The 23,455-nt window shown below is 35.7% G+C and overlaps 1 protein-coding gene across 11 annotated transcripts in view; it reads right to left on the bottom strand.

Moving 5' to 3' along the window:
- CCDC91 (coiled-coil domain containing 91) overlaps positions 1-23,455 on the bottom strand; it is a 304,590-nt gene that overhangs the window by 105,524 nt on the left and 175,611 nt on the right. For 10 of the 11 annotated variants that reach the window (XM_037020378.2, XM_073223938.1, XM_073223941.1 and 7 more), the window contains one exon: positions 6,058-6,165. The exons of the other annotated variant lie outside the window; for it this stretch is intronic. In XM_037020378.2, the coding sequence (XP_036876273.2) occupies positions 6,058-6,165 (108 nt within the window). The remainder of the gene's footprint in view (positions 1-6,057; positions 6,166-23,455) is intronic. 11 annotated transcript variants of the gene reach the window in all.

Consider the following 23,455-nt stretch of genomic DNA (forward strand, 5'->3'; position numbering starts at 1 on the left):
TGAACAACACACTAGAACAGATGGACCTAATGGACAACTACAGAACACTCCATCCAAAAGCAACAGGATACACATTCTCCTCAAATGCACATGGAACATTTTCAAGAATAGGTCATATACTAGGCCACAAAAAAGAGCCTCAGTAAATTCAAAAAGACTGAAATTGTACCAACCAGCTTCTCAGACCACAAAGGTATGAAAACACAAATAAATTACACAAACAAAATGAAAAAGCCCACAAACACATGGAGGCTTAATAACATGCTCCTAAATAATCAATGGATAAATGACTAAATAAAAACAGAGATCGAGATCAAGCAATATATGGAGACAAATGATAACAATAACTCAACACCACAAATATTTGTGGGACGCAGCGAAAGCTGTGCTCAGAGGGAAGTATATTGGTGCCTGGGGGGAGGAAAGAGTTGTTTCCTGCTCCCCAAGTGCAGTGCCTGTCTCCACTGTCAGAACCAGTGGGTCAAGCACACAGGTGTAAGCCTCTGTGCTTTGCATCTGTAGCTGTCACAGGCCAGACCTCCCTCTAGCTGGCCTGATGCCAGGGCAGGGACTGCCAGTTTGTGAGCCGGTGCCTGTAGGCCAGGAGGAAGGTGCAGTAGGCTGCGTTAGCACAGTGGGGGGCCTTGGAGCTGAGTAGCCATCCAGGGGGATGGAGTGCCTGAAGTTCCTGTAAGTTCCCAACCAGTTAGGTAGAGTGTGCCCAGGTAACTTTGTCCATCTATCCCTTCTCCCACACAGCAAACTCCATGCAAACCCCACCCCTTCAGCAGCCCTCTCACTGCTAGGAAGCCTCTCAGACCACTCGCCTGTCCATTGCCCCATAGTGGACAGATGTGGATCCCTGTCCTTCACAAACAGCTGGAATCTCAGTCTCTCCAAGTATTCCGCGTGTCTTAGTTTTCCAGTCCCACTAATCTCCAGAGCATCATGCAATGTAGGTTTGTGTTCCCAAAGCAGACCTCCAGGGCTGGGTGTTCAGCAGGTCTAGGCTTCCGTCCCTCCCCACTCCATTCCTCTTCCTCCCGCTGGTGAGCTGGGGTGGGGGAAGGGCTTCGGTCCTGCGGGATCAAGGCTTTGGTCCGTTACCCTGTTTTGTGAGGTTTGCTCTGTTCTCCAGGTGTATGCAGTCTGGTGCAGCCTTCTTTCCTGTTGCTCTTTTAGGATTAGTTGTAATAACTGTATTTTTGTACTATATGTGGTTTTGGGAGGAGTTCTCTGTCTCACCTCTCAGGCCACCATCTTGAATCTTATCCCACCCCTATGTTTATCGCAGCACTATTTACAACAGCCAAGATATGGAAGCAACCTAAGTGTCCACCAGTAGATGAATGGACAAAGAAGATGTGGTACATATACACAAATCAATACTATTTAGCCATTAGAAAGAAACAAATCCTACCTTGCAACAACATGGATGGAACTAGAGGGTATTATGCTCATTGAAATACGTCAGGTGGAGAAAGACAAATACCAAATGATTTCCCTCATTTGTGTAGTATAACAATGAACCAAAACTGAAGGAACAAAATAGCAGCAGACACACAGATTCTAAGAAGGGACTAGTGGTTACCAAAGGGGAGGGGTGTCGGGGAAGGGGTGTGGGAGGGAGGGAGAAGGGGATTGAGGGGTATTATGATTAGTACACATGGTGTTGGGGTAATCATGGGGAAGACAGTGTAGCACAGAGAACACACGTAGTGACTCTGTGGCTGTAATGGGGTATGGGGGGGGACTCGATAATATGGGTGAATGTAGTAACCACAATGTTTTTCATGTGAAACCTTCATAAGAGTATATATCAATGATACCTTAAAAAGAAAAAAAAAAAAGAAAGAAGTGTGTGTGTGTGTACATATATCCTTTATCAATCACCATTTACTTCTCTTCTTATATTCCAACAAATTCTCCAGTTTCTGGTCCCTTACTATCACTCAAACCATCAAAATATCTTTCCCACACACCCACCTAGATTTGGGCCACCAACATTCTCATGTGGATAATTATAATAGCTGTTTAACTGATTTATGTGCTTCTAATATTCCCTCCCATCAATTCATTTTTTATACTGTAGCCGGAGTAATACTTTTAAAATGCAAATCTGAGCAAATGTCCCTTCTCTAGTTAATGTCTTTTAATAGCACCCAGTTTCTGGTCAGACAATGGGGCAGAAAAGATCCTTTATGATCCTTTTTATGATGTTAAGATGGTCTTTCATTTGGCAGTCTCAAAGAGCCTCAACATGCTCTCCCACTCCCCACCACCAAATATTTACATTATTTTCCCTCATCTAAAGGATTCTGAAGATGTTATTCCATCTACCTTACACATGCCAAATTCTCAAGTGAAGTTCTTAAGTTCTGACCTCACTTAGATCCATTAACCCTGAGAGAACTAACTCTTCCCTTATCCAGTATGGAGTTATATAGCTCTTTAATGTACTCTCATGTAACTATTTATTCCACCATAACTTATCATGCGATTTTGCAACTATAACATCTGTCTCCACAGCCTACTTGGACTGTCTTGCTCATTGTTACATCCATACAATCCAGCCGATTGCCAGTTATGTAAAGCCCTCATTAAATAAGGAAAAAAAGGGGCAAAATTGGTCTAGCACTCGTATACTAGAAGTGGCCCAAAGGTAAATGTTTAAAGACTTAATGGTTAGTTTTCTATCAAACACAAGACAAAATATAAGTTTCAAAGAAGTAACCTTTTCTCCATAGACTGGAAATTAGAAAATGTGAGTCCTAGCCCTGGTTCTGATAGTAGCTAAATGATCTTGGCCAAGAATAAGAAAGATGATAATGATGCAGCCAATATCAACTAAACACCTAGAATGTGCCAAGTTCTATTCTAAGTACTATGCAAATCTGGTCTCACATAATACTCATAACAATCCTGAGATAGGAATTACTTGTATTAATATTTTTTAGATGAGAAAAATGGGGCACAGAAAAGTTAAGGGACACTGCAGGGTAACACAGTTAAGACAAAGCTGGCAATCACTTCAGATGGTTGGACTCCAGAGGACATGCTTGTTAACTACTCTGTTACTGTTAACTTGCTTTTCCCTTATATTCTTAATTTGAAAGAAAAAAAAAAAGACACACACACACACACACACACACGAGGTAGAATTAAATTATTCCTAGGGAAACATTCCGCTATTATTTTTGTTAAAAACACTTATTTCAAATTTCAGATGGCATCTCAACAAATATGATTTGAAAAACAAATGGGATCACCATTTCTACACTTTACATGATTTAACTTACCAATCACATACCCTTTCAGTTTTTGTGGGTTTTTTTTAATAGCATTTCATGATACTGAACTTCCTATGATCCTTTAAATGTCCTAAATAGTCTTGAGTGATCTAAACCAAATATTTCCAATTGGAGAATATGGGATGTCTTCCCACTTATTTAGGTTATTTTTAAATTTCTTTCAGCAATGTCTTGTAGTTTTTAGTACGTAAGTCTTTTACCTCTTTGGTTAAATTTATTCCTAGGTATTTTATTCTTTAAAACGTTATAAAAAATTGAACTGCTTTTGTAATTTCTTCTTTTTGCAGGTGTATAGAAACACAACTGATTTTTCTGTGTTAATCTTTTAACCTGCAACTTTGCTGTATTCTTTTATTAGCTCTGCAGTTGGGTACTTTTGACAAGACATTATGAGAAAGAGGCAAATGCCAACAGTGAATTCACAAAAAGATAATTCACATGTACAAATTACAGGTAACAGAAAAAGTTTAGAAATATGGGGACTTGCAGGGACAACCACCTTCTCAACTTCACCTTATAAAGAAACAACTGACAAAGCCTTTGAGCAACAAAGACCGAGGCTGCAATTCAGCCTGGCAGTAAGCAATAAACCAAGTCTACATCAGCTACACTCACTGATAAAGACTCAGTTCATCAAAGTGTCTCCAAGCAAAGATCCAATAAGGCTGTGACTATCCTGTATACACTTTCTCTAAGACAAAATGGTCTGGAGAAAAGAGACAAGGGATTTCTTCAACCCAGGTTTGATAAATTATCTTTAATCAGAAAGAAAGAAACACAGACAATCATGAGGGTTAAAAGCATATAAACTTATTAAAATCTAGGAAACAGGACTCTAAAATAATTGTGGGTTTGCCTTTGACAAATGGAGCTGATCATAATCAAACAGGTTAGAAGCCAGAAGAGCCATTACCCTGAACTGTGACTATCTGTTACCTAAAATGACCCATGGCTCCCATTTTCTATATGGAAAGGAAGCAGGCTGAGAAATGGTATAATCTCCATAACCTGCATTAGACGTAGCCAGCAAAGACACTAAAAAACTTAAAACCTACAAGGATCATAAAGAACAATGGACTAGAAACTTGTTGCTAAGCCTCAAAATGAGGATCAAGGTAAGTCAAAGAACAATCCCACCCCCATGGCACAGATTTTTATTTAAACTGTCCACTGAGATTTTAGAATTGCTCATACTAATTGAGCTGTGTCTCTCTCATTCTTCATCTTTTCCTCTGAGAGTGTTTACAGTAAATACCCTACCTTTAGCTTACTACTGCATACATTAGGGGTAAACAACATAGATTTTAGTTTCTAGTTTTTTTAGGTGAAAAGGACCCTGTATCTGGACCTGATAAAGTAGAGACTATGGCACATCATTCCCCACCCATCACTCAAAGATCTTGGACTATTCATAGCTCAACAGGACTTTCAGTTTTTCTCCCATGAGACAGGAAGAGCAAATTTGCCTGTGAGACAGAGACTGAGTGTTTGACGACCAAGGTGTTGACTATGGAATATCAGTGCTGTTTATCAAATATTTCCTGTTCTCTCCCTTCCAGACACATAGTAGATCTCACTACCTGGCCCCATTATGCCTGGGTAGGGCAATGTGGATATAAATGGGAAATGCAAGTTTCATTTCCAGTCCAGAATACTGAATTACTGGTAGGAAATCTCATCAGGCTTCTGATTAAGTGATGCTAACAGGCAACACTCGATACAGGCACTACACTCTCAGGCTAGTTCCTAGTGTGAGGACAACATGAGACTCAGCCCCAAAACCATCCTCAATGGACATACAGCATATGGGTAAGATGTAAATCTTTGCCACTGAAGCTAGAGAGTTCAGGGCATAAACTGGTCTGTTCTGCTAACACATGCCTTATGTTGTTTCAGTTTTATGACTTTAATTCTCTTGAGTTTTTCTCTCCATTTACAAAGTCATGTATTTCGTACCTCAGATAACCTGGTATTTCACCAACCAGAAGAGTGTAAGTGTTATACCGGATTTATAAAATTCCTTGAATATTTCCTCTTCTAAACCACTTATTAAAATGGCACTGAAAAATCTTGGGGGTGGGTGGCATTAAATCTCTGTTTGAATTCTACAACTAATTTTGATTCCTAATTCTTAGTGTATTTTCTTCCCATGATATAAATAAGGTCCTTTAAATAAAGTAGGTTTTATTTTGACCTACCAAGTTTTATGTCAACTTAAAAGCATTACTGGGAATTTCTTGCATATATTATTTATACTATGATACATCCATGAATGGTCTTCAATTGATTGTTAAATGTAAATCAGCTAATCATATTTTTAATGCACTCTACATTAAATTTTTTAAAATCAACAGAAAAGTTCAAATAGAAACCAATGCCGATATGCAACAAAAGGTAATTAAAACATAATTAAACTTCACAGTATTATTTATAAATCTTATACCACTAAAAATCACTTCACATGCCATAAAATGTTTATTGTCACCTCTATGGTTCTGTTATTTAATGAATAATATTATAACCCAGAAATTAACATAAGAATTATCATTAACTTGGAGACCCACATATTTTTAGTCTATCATAAAATTCCCAAACTTTAACACTGAGTTTACATAAGCATATTTTTTCCTCTGAAATACACCAGGGAAAGTAAATGGCATGACACTGAGTACACAGCTGTAGAGCTCCCAGGGGAGGAGAGGCAGAAGAAAGGTGTAAACATATAATAGGTCCGCAATATTATTACCTGAGCATTTAGCAACTCCTCACACTTGTGTGATTGTTTCTCAATTGCAGAAATGTACTGTTTTTCAACAGCTTCTACTTGTTGCTTAACTGAAGACTGCAGGAGTGCCTAAAAAAAGCAAAAAAGTCGTTTGGATCAAAGACAAAACTTGAGTCTACTGTTGGCATGAAAATGTTTTTGACAGTTGTACATAGCTGAGATCTGATCTTCTCGAGCTGCAACACAAAATACACATCTGTGGATATGGAAGCACGTTCATATGTAACACTGCTTTAAGCTTTCGGTTTTAAGTTTTCCTATTGCCAAGACTACAGTTTTTTGGCTCAGATGTTCCTTTCACACACCTTCTCCTTAAAAAAGGCCAAGACATAGAAGATGATAAAGAGGGTGAGTAGTTCTGTTAAATATAAATTCAGTTTAGTGAAGACCACACAGGATGAGGAGTGTATGAAAGCTGAAAAAGAAGAAGAAGAAAAAAAAAAACAGACATATTTCCCTGGCTGACAAAACTCCACATCCTCTCGGCACACTGTAATATCCCAGGGGCCAAGCAAGATCTTCAAGACCACAAGTCAAGTAAAAGCAGATGGAAACTCTGAGTAATTTCAAACATAAAAGAACTACCCCCCAGGAAGTTCACGCCCCTAATGTGGAAAGGTAGAAGTCAGAATGTGGAAGACAGAATCTCAAGGCAGTATTCATAAAGAGTAGTAACTTAGGAGACTGGACAAATTTAAGTGGGTAGTGTAAATGCTGGAACCTCAGTCAGTTAAAAACAAAGATGTTAACACTGTTCTAAAGGAAGCCAAATCAGTATTTGAAGATGTTCCACCCCTCACTTCCTTAATGGAGATGCTTAGAGTATTATCATTTTTCCTCTCTTTTTTTTTTAAAGCATTATGTGTTACACTTAACATGGTCCCAATATTATCTTACATGCTATTTGTAAGTCCTAAATCATTCTAAAGTATGTACTCAACTATATATATAAGAACTCTTTAGCAAATATTCTATTTTTGAAGGTCTATAATAAATTACTCATAATCAAAATAGTAAGTTGAAACAGACACATGTCTTATAGAAAACAGACCTTTGGCACATTCATCAAGAAAAGAAAAATTAGCCAAATCTCTTAAATAATCTCTATTTTGAAAATAGATTTACTTGGTTGGAAACAACATGCATTAAAAGCTAAATAAATATGCATGTATTTAAAAAAACTGAGACAAAAATATTTTTACAACCTCTGGGTAAGTCCCAGATTTTCAGATAATTAACTTTCTTTTGCAAATGTTAGACTGATGATGCTACTATTCCTATAGTTCTACAGCCATCGCTCTGAAGCTGTAGAAATACTAATAAAATTAGCAAAGGAAAATAAAGGTCTAGAGTTTAACTAACCAAAATATAAAGAACTGCTTAATAAAACTGCTTAAGCCCTCCATGTGTAGATTATTGTGAAGATTCCACTGTGATTATTTATATAAGGCACCAAAATTTAACCTCTTAAAATGTGACTAGACAATGAAAAGCTCTAATTTACCTCTGGTAAAATATAATGGTTGTTGGACTTCAAAAATTTAAAGAACAGCAGAGTTAGAGACATTTCTCCTGGGCACATTTACCACATCTTTTGTAGACAGAAAAATGCCATTCTTTTGGGGGACTTGGGATATGACAGAATTGTTTTGCTTTAGTGGAAAGAACAGTCTTCACTTCCTTATTGGCCACATTTCCAAACAATGCCACTGTTTATATGTCCAATTAAGAGTTTTAGTAGATTATATACCTGTTCCCCCTTTGGGACAGGGACAGGGATAGGAAAGTTAATGAAATAAAATCATGTTCTCTCACCATACTTGACACAATGGAACAGTATTTTTTTTCCTTTAGGTATTGATTTGTACACCATATTTCAACCTTCAAAGAGACAAACACTATCGGATCTGTAGGATATTGAGTCAGTACTATAGGATAATTAGCTAAGAGCCAAAGCTGTGGTTCTGGAATATGGAGAAAAGCTATGCAAAAGTAACCAGCCTTTCATACAGTTCAAACCTCTCCTTTTAGCCCCATTCAATTATTTAAAGCCACACATCTATAAAAGGGATATGAAGGCAGGTACAGGGAACATAAAGATTTTTTTAAAAGGCTGTCCTCGTTAAGTTTAGTCTATTGTTGAAGAGAAATTCTCTAGATAAAAACACACCACAGCCGTATATACACAAGGTGTGTACCAAAGGAAAAGAAATGAGCAAAGCTTTCCTGTCAGGCTCACTGCTATACACAGAGAACAGTAAATAGATACGACTAGCTGGAGTTAAAAGTGGGAGCAAATGGTAAGGCAAGAAGGTAGAAAAGTAGGCAGATATCAGATACTAAGGACCTTGTGTGCTACAATAGGGTAATTCAACAGTCTGGCCTAAACCATTTGGCTGTGGGATTATTAGTGTGACAGTCCAAACATCGGAGGTCATTTCCAAAAACTACCCTTTAAACTAGAACACTAAGCATTATGGACATACTTAGAAAATACACATTGGTCTTATCCACCTGCTTTTATGGCTTGATGTTAAGTAACTGGATATTTATTTTCCAGTGTAATATACCAAAAAAATTGCTGTTAAATTTTTCTCATATTGTCCAAGTATAAAAATCAACATTAATCTTAACATTTCCCTCCAGTTTATTTTTTTTTCCTCTGTAATTATCTCTAGAGATACCAAAGATAAAAGAAAGCCTTCCCTTGGGCTTATATGTACTCTAAAATGGTATCTGGAAGGATCATTTCCTTCATAAGCTATTTTAAACTATTCTCAACATATATAAAATACTTGAGAATCTCACAGAATGTAGAGGCAGAAAAACAAAGATGTATACAAACATTCTACCATGAAAATAATGCTACCAAAAGCAGGGAATACTTTGCTAAATTTCAACACTTTAAGGTTTTAGCTTCATTTCTATCAGAGATTTTCTGTATCATCGCAGAAGACTTAATTCACTGAACTTGAGGTAAATTATTTACCACACTTCTTTAAGAATGATCTTATAAGTGTGAACAAGATTATGGGTTCCATTAATATCAGAACTATATGTTACCCACCTTTATGTGTCATGCATAGCTTTTTACAGTTTCTTATACATAGTAGGGATATCCAATAGTTATTTGATGAACGATGATCCTTTTATTAAGATTAATATTTTAAAAAATCATAGTATGAACGGTACCACTATTTACTGGAAAATTCACTATGCTTCAAATTCTAACTACCAAGTTCAGTTACCAAATTGTTGCTTGAGTATATTTAATTTCTCTCAGGAATCTCAATTTTTTAAATATTATTTTAGACTAGCAATGTACATTCTTTCTACACCATAGGATAAATTTTAACTAAATAAAGTATGAGAAGGACTACAAACTCCTTGGAAGGAAAAGTATGCTATAAATATTAGACTGATAAAAAATGAAGGTATTAAGTTAAAAACCATCCCACCCCAACCAATACCCACAAGCAGTAGATTTTTTTTTTTAATGGAACTGATAGATGCTGGAATTTAACTGGAAAAGTATTGCCAAAGTGGACTACTGCAAGCCAAACTACAGACAAGTGTCCCATCAAATCCAGAGGGCCTTTTGAAATCAAGCACAATTTCACCTTTCTTCTATTTCAAATCTTTTCTTCTTTTTAACTGAAAATAAGTGAAACTAAAAGATACCCTCAGAATGAGTAAGTTACTCTTTCATTTATTTATTTTATTTTAATATTATTAATATACTGTGGTTACTAGATTCCCCCCATTATCAAGTCCCCACCAGATACCCCATTATAGTCACTGTGCATCAGTGTAGTAAGATGCTATAGAATCACTACTTGTCTTCTCTGTGCTATACTGCCTTCCCCATGCCCCCCTCACCCCCTACATTATGTCTGCTAATCGTAATGCCCCTTATTCCCCCTTCTCCCTCCCTTCTCACCTACTCACCTCAGTCCCTTTCCCTTTGGTAACTGTTAGTCCATTCTTGGGTTCTATGTTTCTGCTGCTGTTTTGTTCCTTTAGTTTTTTCTTTGTTCTTATACTGCACAGATGAGTGAAATCATTTGATACTTGTCTTTCTCTGCCTGACTTACTTCACTGAGCATAATACCCTCTAGCTCCATCCATGTTGCTGCAAATGGTAGGATTTGTTTTCTTCTTATGGCTGAATAATATTCCATTGTGTGTATGTACCACATCTTCTTTATTCATTCATTTACTGATGGACACTTAGGTTGCTTCTATTTCTTGGCTAGACTAAGTTACTCTTGAAGAGACACTTGTAATGGTTTTTTCTGGTCTATGTGCTCTTTTTGAACAAAGTATTGCTTCAAATTTTGAAAGGCTATTGGCTGTTAGTATGTCTTATAATATACCCTCAAAATTCCACACATATTATAAGCAAATATGTTATTCAAAAGAAGAGCCTTCTTGACTGAGATACATTGATTAATCTCAGTAATTTCACTGAATCGTTCACCTTTTCCCATGAACTCTATATACCTGTTTTTCAGATAAAGAAAGACACTGAACTCAAGAAATGCACCCAAAATCACATGAAAAGACTCAATGGAAGAGAGCACTGAATTCAGATCCATCCATTTGGTCCCAATTTGTCTTAGCTGTTCTAACTGAGTAAAGCAGATTTCTCTTTATGAATTAAGAATTTAAGTCCTATTTTTATAGTCATTAAATTATTGACTCATTCTTCACTTATTCAACTAATATTTACTGAATGCACACTTTATTCCAGACACTGTTCTACGTACTTGAGCTACAGAGTGAACAAAACAGACTGGAGCCTGACTCTGCTGAACTTACGTTATTGGCAAGGGGCTGGGGAGGGTGGGGAAGAGAAGGCAGACAATAAACCATTTCTCGTGGTGTTACATCCTATGAAGAAAATAAAAAAAAATAATAAGGCTAAAAAGTAATACAGAGGAGAAAATGTCTAGAGATTATAGTCAAGAAAGAGCTCTCTGAAGAAGCATAAACAGAGTTGAGATGCCACAAGTGAGGGAGAAAAAGCCTTGAGCCACATAAATGTCTGGGGCAGGGGGAGGTGGGGGAATCTCCATCAAAGGAGAAAGTGCGGAGTTCTAGGGTAGGAACATGGCTGATGAGTTTAGGAACTGGAAAAAAGGGCAGTGTAGGTCATATAAACCAGGGAGTTCCATCAGATTCTATAGCTACACCGGCCTTTTTTTTCCCCTATCCTTAAATAGGTGAAACTTCTCACCACAGGCCTTGTGGTCTTGCTGCGCCCTTATTCCTGAAAGTGATCAGAGAAGTAGGTAGAGTACCAGAGTCATGAAGAACCACAGAAAGGCATTTTAATTTTATTCAAATTGCAATGTGAAACCCCTAAAAGCTTTAAAGTAACGATATTTCTATAATCTGATATACTTTTAATACCTTCAAACAGTGATGCAAAGTACCAAAAGCACTCAAATGCTATCAAAACTTTCTCCACTAATGGATAATTTGTGAGAATGAAAATATGTAGCACGGAGTTTGTGGCCCCCACGTATACAAGTACATTAGTAGCTTACAACCAAGGCCCCATGCATGGACAGCATTTTATGCAGTAGAATAGGGAGCAGTGCAATTACCCTCTCTGGTAATGAAGGAGTGAATCCTACTATGAACTAGCTGAGTGTCTTTCATGTTCTCACAGAAAAGTGCCATAGATGCACTGCGTACAGTGAGTGTATCTGGCAGGTACTTAAACTTCACCTGGACGCTATCTGACAGTATGCAGCTCTTCCGCAATACTTACATTGCCCATCTTACTGGGAAGAGGCTGGCAAAAAAGACAGTTGAAAAAGAAGACACAGTGTCCAAATGAGGGCAGCTGACTAGATTTGGTTCTGAACATTGACCTTCATTTCCAACTTTCTGTCTTAATGTTCAAGGACTTGGATAATCAAAGCTACCTTGTACCAATATGGGGGTCTACAACATCAATCTATGGCTTTTACACTTCAAGCAGAGAAACTGAGAATTTGATATATCATACAAACATACAAACTGATATATCATATATATTTATAACATTTTAAAACTTATTTACGTGTGTGTGTGTGTGTGTGTGTGTGTGTGTGTGTGCTCGTGCGTGCAATTTTTAGGCCTCTGATCAGTGAGCTAGTAATCTAACTTAAGCATAGATCTGGTTTGTGTTAGAAGAGAAACATTAGATTATCTCTGAAAACAATACTTAGATGTTTTAGAAAACTTTGTTGGGATACAAAAAGAATGTGATGAAAACCTATCACGAGGGGATTTAAAAGTACAATGGAAAAAGGACTAGGGAGTATAATTCTCTAGAGGAAAAACTGTGATCTGGACTGAAGGTTTTCATTTACTCAAAATCGGCTCCAAATTCAACTTTGGGTTCACGGTCTTCTGCAACCCAGGCTGGCAAAAGATAGGCAACATTTAGACCTACAGGTTCACATTTAATCCTCGGGGAGGATGGAGGTACGAGTGCTTCTCAAGAGTAAACTCCAGATGTCTGGGGAGTGACAGTGATAGATTTGGTCATATTTTCTTTTTAGAAAGCAGGACAGAAACTACTGCCTAAAATTATGGAAAAAAAATGGATTCAAAAACAAAAGATTCCTCCCTTCCTTTTTCCATAATTTAAAAAAGGAGGAAAAGTAGTGAGGTCATGTTGAGGCTGCTGAGAATGTGTCCTGTCACAGATCTCCGTGTCTGGAACTGGAGTGAGTGAGCCTCAGGTTTTCCTACGCGTTAGAGTCACAGTGCACGGTACTCTAAGATTCAAAAACAAGAAGGTTAAATTATGGGTGTAGATCTAAACATGGAAATTCAATACAGTCTAGCCATGCTATAAAGTGCTTTGGAGGCAGTGAAAGCCAAAGAAAATCTTCCGGACAGAGGGAATCATTCCTATTGGCCTTGCTGTGAAGGGATTCTAGTAACATAAGAGTTGTTACCTCAAACACCACAGAAGTCTCCCAGTGAAAATTTCTTTTGTGCCATTGACAACACATTAAAATTAAGAAGTTTCTAAAATTAAGTACAGCACAGAGACTCTGCATGTCTGCCTTCCAGATACTTTAAACTTCTGAAAAACTGCCACAGGGATATGCCCCTCCCTCAGATGCCACAATACTATTCTGTGTGACTTGAATAAGAGCTACAGCTTCAGTTCGGAAGGAAGGAAAAGAAGGAAGGAAAAGGAAAAAGGAATTCTGACTAAAATGATCTCCATAATCTTTCATAGGATTAAACAAAGCACAAGGTTACCAGACACTAAAGCTCTCATTTTCTGAAATACCAGAGACCATGGAAATAAAGAAACCCATCGAGATGTCATATATATTTGGCTTGAATATACATATGTCAATGTCTCAAAGAGGCGGCATGATTTGTTGAATACAGCTCTGCATCAAGCTTTCAGTGGCCTGGCTTTTATTTTTTAAAACTCCTCCCCTGCTTAAAGGTGTTCGGTCAAGGCTTTGTTTTTCTCTATGTCATGGATTTCTTATCTAATAAATGGGAAAAATAGTAGTTTTTTTCTCAGCCAACAATGGAGGAATTCTGTGAAATTATGACAGTTAATTTAATGTTTATACTGATATTTCAAAATAGGATTGCTTTAGCCATTTGATTTTGAGAACTAAATTCCTCATTTTTTATGATAAATAAAACTTGTGCCATGTGGATTCAAGTTAGGATCAAGATTATTTTTTTTAATTACTAGAATTGAGACCATTAAAGAGAATAACTTTCCTCCAAAATTATTAAGTGAGATCCAGTCCTCAAATCTGGATCTCAAAGATTAGAAAAGAACTTTTTACACTAAAAAGCCATCACCAGAGAGGGATTAGAAGTTGCATTAAAATCAATTTTATTAAAGCACACATTTACAAAGATTAAATTCTCTCTGTTTTCTTTTTGATCATAAAAAGAATTAACAATGTGTAACTAGATGACAATATAAGATACTTCAACTGGGTTCTTTGAGTTAAAAGTTACCATATATTACAGAAGTGATAATGTCCAGGGTGATATGTAAAATATTTAAACCCCATTGGACTGGGCGCCGAGCAATCAGAAGTCCCACCCCCAGTACTGAGGCAGGTGCCAGAGGCCCTCGCTTTGTTGTGGGGCTGGGGAAAAGCACCTGGGAAGGGTGAAAGTCCTCAAAGTGGCTCAGAGGACTTGGTAATACACTGATAGGGAATTTTTTCACTTTAAGATGGCACAAAGTTGTACTTGCTGACTGAACATTAGCCCAGATTAGATTGTTATGATGGATTAACTGCCAAAAAATTTAGCTATGTGAATACCCTGCCAAAACACCACATACTATAACCTCTGAACTTGGCGCTCCTCACTACATGAACCGAATCAGACTGCATATGGATTATTCCTCAAACAGAATTCCTTTCTCACTACTATAGAGCAACTTGACAATTAATTCACTGCAAATGAGAGACATGACAATTTTAATTAATTGTCCCAACTCTGGAAAAGCTAAAGGGTGCGGAGCAGAAGGGGACTGATACCCAGAGAGCAATGGGAGCAAAACTAATTTTTACTATGTATATTTCTACTCCTTTTAAATTTTGTATTGGATGCATGTGTTACTTTGTCAAAAACAAGGTATTCTGAAAATCATAGGGCAAATCATTCTATTCCTTAATAATTTATCCTCGGTATAAAATCTATATTCTCATATATCAAGTTTCTCCAAAACCGATTCACAATAACTTAAGAATATACTCAAAACCCACCTTCTATTTTGACAATGGGTTGCACACTAATTAGAAATATGATAGACATCTCAAAATGGATTCTCCCAAATGTCACTGGTTTTTATGACTCCACTTTCCTTCCTCATCGTCTGTGTTTCAGAGTTCAATGGAAAAAAAAAAAAAAAAAAACAAGTCCTCCCTTATATCCTTCCAAACAGGCAAGAAATTTAAAAAATTAAAAGTAGCTTTTTACATACATATTCTCATTTGGTCTGGGAATTAGATGAATATAAGAATAACATTCATTGGTTTATCTTTTCTGTCTCTAAGTGGAGATAAACTGAAAATGCCTGAATCCAGAGAGACCTTACTAACAATTTGGTTCATTATAATAGTGAAAGATTAAGAACCACATAACTGATATATTACATTGATTGGAATGGCTACACAAATGATATTCTTTGTAGATACTAGTATATAATCACTCTTTCAGCATTATCACTATCATAAGAAATCCACTGAATAAGCTTGGCTAAAAGAAAGATTTGACCCTATCAGAAAAGGTCAAGCCTCATTCAAGTCAGTCTATAGAGTTAATATTATGGATGGAAAATACTTATGATAGAGCAACTTGAATTCTTATGATAACAAGCAGAAATCTGCAATTAATCTATATCTGGATGGGAGAGAACTAGTATTGATAAAATTTCAACTCTGATCAACATTAGCCACAAATATTAACCTGACATAATATAAAAAGGAACCCATACATTAGAAGTGCATTTTGGAAGGTAAGCCAAAAATAACTCAAGGGGAATAGGGAGCTCTCACATGTCTGAAGAAACAACCAACTAAATCAAGTCTATTCACTTAAAATTGTTTTATCTTTAGAGGTTATTTTTTAAGGTCTGCTCTGCAGCAGCAGTTCTGAAATTATATCTTCAATATCAAAATGAAGTCTTCCCCTTCATTCCTTTACTGTCAAGCTGATGATCCAGTCACAATATAAAGGCAAGCCTTAAATCTGTATTAAAAAACTTTTCTTCCAAGGTTTTCAAGGCCTTTTGGTTTTGGCCTGGCTGGAAAAACCACAAGAATAGCCTTGCATGCAAAATTCTGGCTTAGCCTAGGAAACTCAGAGGCACACAAGAACTATTCTCAACTACCAAACCTTTCTCAGTCTTCTGCTGAGGTTAAGTTAGATGGGAGGGATAAGAATGGACAAGCCAAGTGGTTAGTTCCAAACCAATCACTAGTATCTAGCATGCTGTTAGGCCAAACTTTATTGGCAACAGCAAACATCTTTATTTGTCCAGGAAAAATCTGATCATACGATAAAAGCTGGAATTTATGAGAATCCTTGTTCAATCGAATAACTAAAACTGTAAATTTATTTCATACCTTTGGGTTAACAAAATGGTGGAATTCAAAAAAGATATATGACAGATCTCACGTATCTTAGTTTTTACTTCTCCCCTCTTTGCCCATTAAGTTAGCAATCTCTAATCAAAGGGAAAATATCAAAAGAAGAGGAAAAAAAACTTGTTTCTCCCTCCTTGGAGCAGAACTTTATACAATAGAGTAATTCTAAACCCTGGGAAAAATTAGTCTCCTAAATGTAATGTTTTCCCTTATAAAACAGTACAAACAACTAAAGAGTTCAAATAAAATACTAGCAAGTAGATGCTTTTGAAAAATGGAACACAGCAGCCATGTGATACTCCAAGCTGACAATTCACATATGGTATATTGCTAAATTCAAAGCAATCCTTACCAGAAGTTATTTAAGGCATAGTTAACCTTTAAAGAAAATGTACAGAGGACCAAAATTCTCAATAAAACCAAGGTTGGTTAAAATGGGTAATGAATATATCAAAACATTTAAACAAGATAATTTCAGAAGAACTTAGTTTATGTAGCAATTTTGCATCATTTTTCACTACGAACAACAGAAAATCTGAGTGCCTAATAAGTTAAAACTCTGATGTATATGATTCAATAACCTGAAATTTAAACATAAGAGAAAAAAATCAGATAATTCTCTTCATAAGGTATTCTAAGACTTCAGAAAAGCATCTGCCTATTCTTTGATTTCTCATTAAAACAGTCAACTCTTTATAAGCACTATTCATGTGCCTAGTACTCACTGACTTCTGGCATCTAGATTGTTAATACACAAATTTAAACATCATCAATTCAGTCAAGCTTCACAAACAAAGACTGTAAAAGAAAAATGGATGTGTGTGTCTATACCTCTAGGTTAGTGGAGATACCTTGGTATGTAGTAATCTCTAAGTAAAGATGAGTCTTGTAAAGGTTCTCACTCCATTTGCTCAAAAATGCAGGCACACAGAACACCAGGGTGAGGAAAGACACCTCTAGAGTTTGACAGGAGGGTATACGAAGCTCTACCAGTTTCAGATGAATGTGTTCAACATGAACTAATTTTCCAATCATCAAAAAACTGACAAAGAAAGTATTTAGGTTAGGCACACACAGGAGAGCCAAGAAACATATACCTTAAGTCATTACAGTTATGAGTTATTTGGTGTTTGCACATAAATATTAAACAAAAATACATTTTCTTTTTTGCCCTTCTTCAGTCTATTTTTCTAATCACCATTTTTGCTACTTTGTCAATGATGTCAAAATTCAATAATGTTTCAACATTTCCTCTATCTGCTATGACTTGAAAAAATGTCTAATCCCTTAAGTTTAAACTACAGAAACAAAGAGTGTAATTTAATTAGAAAAATAAACAAATTGGGAAAGAACCAAGAAAAGAACTTGTAAATGTAATTTCAGGATGAAATAAGAATACTTTGTATGGAAGAGTTTCAAAAGGGAAACATCTTTTTCTAAGTGATCTGTCTGAAAGCAAACACCACATTTAAAAAAAAGAGGAGGGGGAGATGGTGGGAGGAGTCTGTTGTCATTGCTTGAAACAGAAGTTTCTGTATACAGTAGCATAACAAAAATTTTAACCAAAAAATATGTTCATATCTTATTATGTCAAACTGGAATGTTTAATGAACTGGACTCAAAGTAAGATAAAATAAAAACAACATGTTGAACTTCATTTCTTAAGCACTTCCCACTCACTGTTATAGCATGCTAGCAATTGCTCCAGCTTTGAACTGTAACATACTGAGTCAAGTAGTCCTTCTTTGGAAAATTCTTCCCAGAAGTTACTTAGTTAGGGCAAAAAGAAAAGTCATTTTAAGAATGTGTCAGCACCTAAAATGGCTTAAATATAAATATTTATTTTTATATTTGTATTAAATATATATATAATAGATGTACACAGAGCTACTTCTGAAAAGAAAACAAGAAGCAGACAAATCTTTGCAAGAGGTGGAGACAGTGGGATACTTTCTCTTTAGAAGACATCTTATTCTTTATGTTATAGAATTACATATATTTTGGCAAGTATTCTGTATTATTTCCATGTATGACTTTCCTTGATAGTCCCTCTGTGCTATCACACCAATCCACCACTATAAAGAAATTTTTTTCTTATTCTGGTCACCTGTCCCACATAAAGAAAAACAAGACATTAAGTTAAAAATAAAATCCTAATGTAGGATAAATTCCAATTTCTTAGTTAACAGCTAAAACTTTTGCTTCTTTTTTTAACTTTTAAAAGTAGAGAGCCATCCATTCTATAGTCATTTAGATTTTGTTAGAGAATTCTCATCTTTCTTGTATGGAAAAATTTTCTAGTAATTTCAAAACACATTCACATGCACACACCCACTTGCACACAACTTTGACAGGTTCAGTATTCGATGGTAAAAATGAGGAAAAACTGGCAACAGGCTGAAATAGGTAAAAAAGATTGAAAGACAAATAAATATGAAGGGATAAGACAATAATCAACAATCCCCTCAGGATAACAGGATGACTCCTAGAACTTTAAAGAAAATACACATACGTCAACTGATAAAGAATTTTCAAAGAATCCTGCCTTGGTATATGCATTTTAAAAAATCAACACATGTAATTTATTATGTGCTGCAAAATGGTAGAAATATGAGGCTATGAGATATGCTGATCAATGACAAATGTTGAAGCCACCTTAAACAAATCAGCATCACACTAACATAACTGCTCATTATCTTAAACAAAAATTAAGATACTCTACATCGTGGATACTAGCCTTTGAAAGAAAAAACTACAAACACAGAGAATCGCTAAGTCTGAGCCAGTATATATATACTGGAGAATGACGATTTCAAGACAAAAGCTCAATTAAACAAGTAAAGGAAAATTCTTATGTTGCTTGCACTAAACAATCTAAAGTGTGGCATGCTCCTATGGAAAGCCTTCCAAGATCTACATTTACTGTATTTGTTGTTAATTACCAGGATAAAAGATATTTAAAATCATGACATGAAAGAAACAAACAAAATTAAGTAAACATTATGGGAAAAGTTGGCATATGTAGCACATTAGCTTAGTTTTAGCTTTGTTTTCTTCTGTACTTTAACAAAATTGCACATGTCCTTTTCATCAATCTGTGCAAGCTATTTATTTTCTAAATGAACAAAAGAATGCTGGCTTTTTAACAGGAGCCCAGGAAATATGGAGGGCTAAACCACAATCTCTTTCTCTTAAGTGGTTTTTTTCTAAAAATACTGACACAAGAATTCACACTGTATCATCTTGAGCAAACTAATTAATAACTAACTAGAAGATAACGGCAATGCACTGAAATTGCTATGCTAGAAATTGATGTTAAACATAAAAATAATATAATAGCTAATATTTATTAACTGTATTATTATTATGCAATATTTGTTTTCTCACTGGATCCTCTCAGCACTCCTATGAATGGGTTATATGGTTTACTCCCCATTTACTTAGGAGGAAACCAAAATTTATATAGAAAAAAATGCCCAAGGTCAAACTTTTTAAGTACCAGAGTGGGGGTTTTGATCCAGGTTGTCTTACTTCAAATTAATCTATCAGTGTTACAAAGAGAAATACTCAGCAGTCCCAAAGTAGACAATTTTGCAGAAATGCCACACTTCTTCAGGGATTAGTAAAGATACATAAATTGCTGTACACCATTGTTAAGAGTAGAAAAACAAAAGAAAATTAGTATGTAATATACAATAGTAGCACAAAATAACTCTGGGTTTTAAGGTTGTTTTAATATAGGATTAGATTGCAGATTTTCTTTACCCAGTTCCTTCAGTGAATTAGTTGAAGTTGTATGAATAAAGAGTCACTAAATGGGCTGAATTCCAATTTGATGTGGTCAACTGATCCCTTAAACATAGGAATAATGCAAAGTAAATCAGAATTTGTAATTCCTTGTGAAAAGTTTGAATCACAAGAAAGCTTATTCTATTTTTAAATCACAAACAGCTGATCATATCATTTGGGAGCTTTAAAACATAAATCACATTTGAATGGTTTTAGGTATACAAAATATACTAACCAAAATGTATAAGAACGTTAGGGTTTTTTTTTAAACTGATTACCAATGTAAAAAATAAGACTGGTATTTAGATTATTAAGGTTTAAATTAATAGTTTAAGCCATGGGAGTTTGCGGAAACAAAATCTGAAAACATATAGTAAAGTTTCTATGGGTATAAAATCAGAATTTACTCATGCAAAAGAACAGTCCCATATCTTAGAAAAGCATTAAAAAAAGAAGTCAGAAATAATCCAAAGGTTTAGGTATTCTTATAAGGCAAGATGATGTAAACCAATCTTTTAACTCTTGTCTATACAGTAAGAACAGAAAGAATATCCTGACACCTGGCTATTCACTGATCACGATAATTTTGCAAATGAAAAACATATATATAATCAAGTAGCTATTATTTTATCATGAATTAAAAGAAAATGGGGAGGGGGAGGCTTCTGGAATGGTGATATTAGCTGCTCAGAGAAACCTCCACCCTAAAGAGTTACCTTTTAAGCAGATCAAAAAGCTTACAACAAACTGAGTAGCATTTATTCAATAAAAATTGGACAAACTTCATAAGAACAGTGGGAGGCTACATACTCAACCTAGAGACTTCACTCACCCACCCAGAGCTCAGGCTTGCAGAAGAACTGTTTCAACAGGCTCAGCACCCAAGTAACAACTCCTACCTCCCCCAACCTATCAGTGCAAAAGACCATTCCTAGTGGTTTTTGCAGCAGGTGAACATTAGCTGATTCTGCTAATTAATGGAAACTGACAAGTAGATATGATGAAATACTGACAAATCAGAATCACAAATGGGTGGTCAGGGAAACAGATGGTTAAAGAAAATGCAGCTTTAAAACAGACATTTCTGGAAGTCAGGAAGAGTATGTGCTATCTATTTGCTCTGTAGTCCTTTGAGGTTTAGGGACACAAATTACTACAATATATTACCCACAATGTCTAAATTTCCATGAAAAAATTACCAGACAATGGTAAGAAATAGGAAATTGTGTCCCATACACAGGGAAAACAGGAGTCAGTGGAAACTGCCTTTGAAATGGCCCAGGTGTTAGAATTAGGAGAAAAAGACATCAAATGACCAATTACAAAAATGTTTAGCAAACTAAAGAAAAGAATTCTTAAACAATTAAAAGAAAGCATGATAACATCATCTCATGAAATACAGAATACCAGTAAAGAGAAATTACGCAAAAGAAACGAAGGGAAATTCTGGAGTGCAAAAGTAAAATAAAAAATATGAAAAATTACAGAGATTCTAAGTAGTAGGTTTGAGTTGGGAGAAGAAATATCAGTAAGAACTGAAAATTCTCATTATCTCAGGAAATTTACAGACTTCAGACCAGCAATGACAAAGTCTTACTAAAGATACAGAAACACAGAGATAAGATTAAAGATGGTGGCATGAGAGGTGAGACAGAGACCTGCTCCTAAAACCACATATAATACCAAGTATATTGCAATTCAGGCCTACTTCAGGACAGAAGAACAATCCCATATGAACAGTCTAAACTCACAATTAATGAAATTAGGAAAAGAAGAACAAATGAGGCCCAAAGTCAGTAGAAGGAGGGACATAATAAAGATCAGAGCATAAATAAATAAAATTGAGAAGAATAAAACAATAGAAAGAATGAAAGCAGGAGCTAGTTCTTTGAGAAAATACACAAAATAGGTAAACCTCTAGCCAGACTTACCAAGAAAAAAAGAGTCTACACACATAAACAGAATCAAAAATGAGAAAGGAAAAATCACTATGGACATCACAGAAATACAAAGAATTATTAGAAAATACTATGAAAAATTATATGCTAACAAACTGGATAACCTAGAAGAAATAAACAACTTTCTAGAAAAATACAACCTTCCAAGGCTGACCCAGAAAGAAACAGAAAATCTGAGCAGACCAATTACTATCAGCGAAATTGAATTGGTAATCAAAAAACTACCTAAGAACAAAACACCTGGACCAGATGGCTTCACGGCTGAATTTTATCAAACATTTAGTGAAGACCTAATACCCATTCTCCTTAAAGTTTTCCAAAAAGTAGAAGAGGAGGGAAAATTTCTAAACTCATTCTATGAGGCAAGCATGACCCTAAAACCAAAACCAGGCAAAGACACCACAAAAGAAGAAAATTACAGACTAATATCTCCCTTATGAATGTAGATGCAGAAATACTCAACAAAATATTAGCAAACCGAATTCAAAAATACATCAAAAAGATCATCCACCATGATCAAGTAGGATTTATTCCAGGGATGCAAAGATGGTACAATATTTGGAAACCCAACAACATCATCCACCACATCAAAAGAAAAAAAGGACAAAAACCACATGATCATCTCCACAGATACTGAAAAAGTGTTCAACAAATTCAACATCCATTCATGATAAAAACTCCCAACAAAATGGATATAGAGGGCAAGTACCTCAATATAATAAAGGCCATATATGACAAACCCACAGACAACATCATACTTAACAGTGAAAAGCTAAAAGCTTTTCCTTTAAGACCAGGAATAAGACAAGGATGCCCACTCTCCTCACTTTTATTCAACATAGTTTTGGAGGTCCTAGCCATGGCAATCAGACAACACAAAGAAATAAAAGGCATCTAAATTGGTAAAGAAGAAGTTAAACTGTCACTGTTTGCAGATTACATGATACTGTACATAAAAAACCCTAAAGAATCCATTCCAAAACTACTAGATCTAATATCTGAATTCAGCAAAGTTGCAGGATATAAAATTAAAACACAGAAATCTGTTGCATTCCTATACACTAATGATGAACTAGCAGGAAGAAAAATCAGGAAACAAATTCCATTCACAAATGCATCAAAAAGAATAAAATACCTAGGAATAAACCTAACCAAGTAAGTGAAAGACCTATACCCTGAAAACTACAAGACACTCATGAGAAAACTTAGAGAAGATACCAATAAATGGAAACACATCCCATGCTCATAGATAGGAAGAATTAATATTGTCAAAATGGCCATCCTGCCTAAAGCAATCTACAGATTCAATGCAATCCCTATCAAAATACCAACAGCATTCTTCAATGAACTAGAGAAGATAGTTCTAAAATTCATATCGAACTGCAAAAGACCCCGAATAGCCAAAGCAATTCTGAGAAGGAAGAAGAAAGCTGTGGGGGACTATGCTCCCCAACTTCAAGCTCT

Source organism: Manis javanica, chromosome 15 (genome assembly GCF_040802235.1).
Source record: "Manis javanica isolate MJ-LG chromosome 15, MJ_LKY, whole genome shotgun sequence".
Classification (NCBI taxonomy): Eukaryota; Metazoa; Chordata; class Mammalia; order Pholidota; family Manidae; genus Manis; species Manis javanica.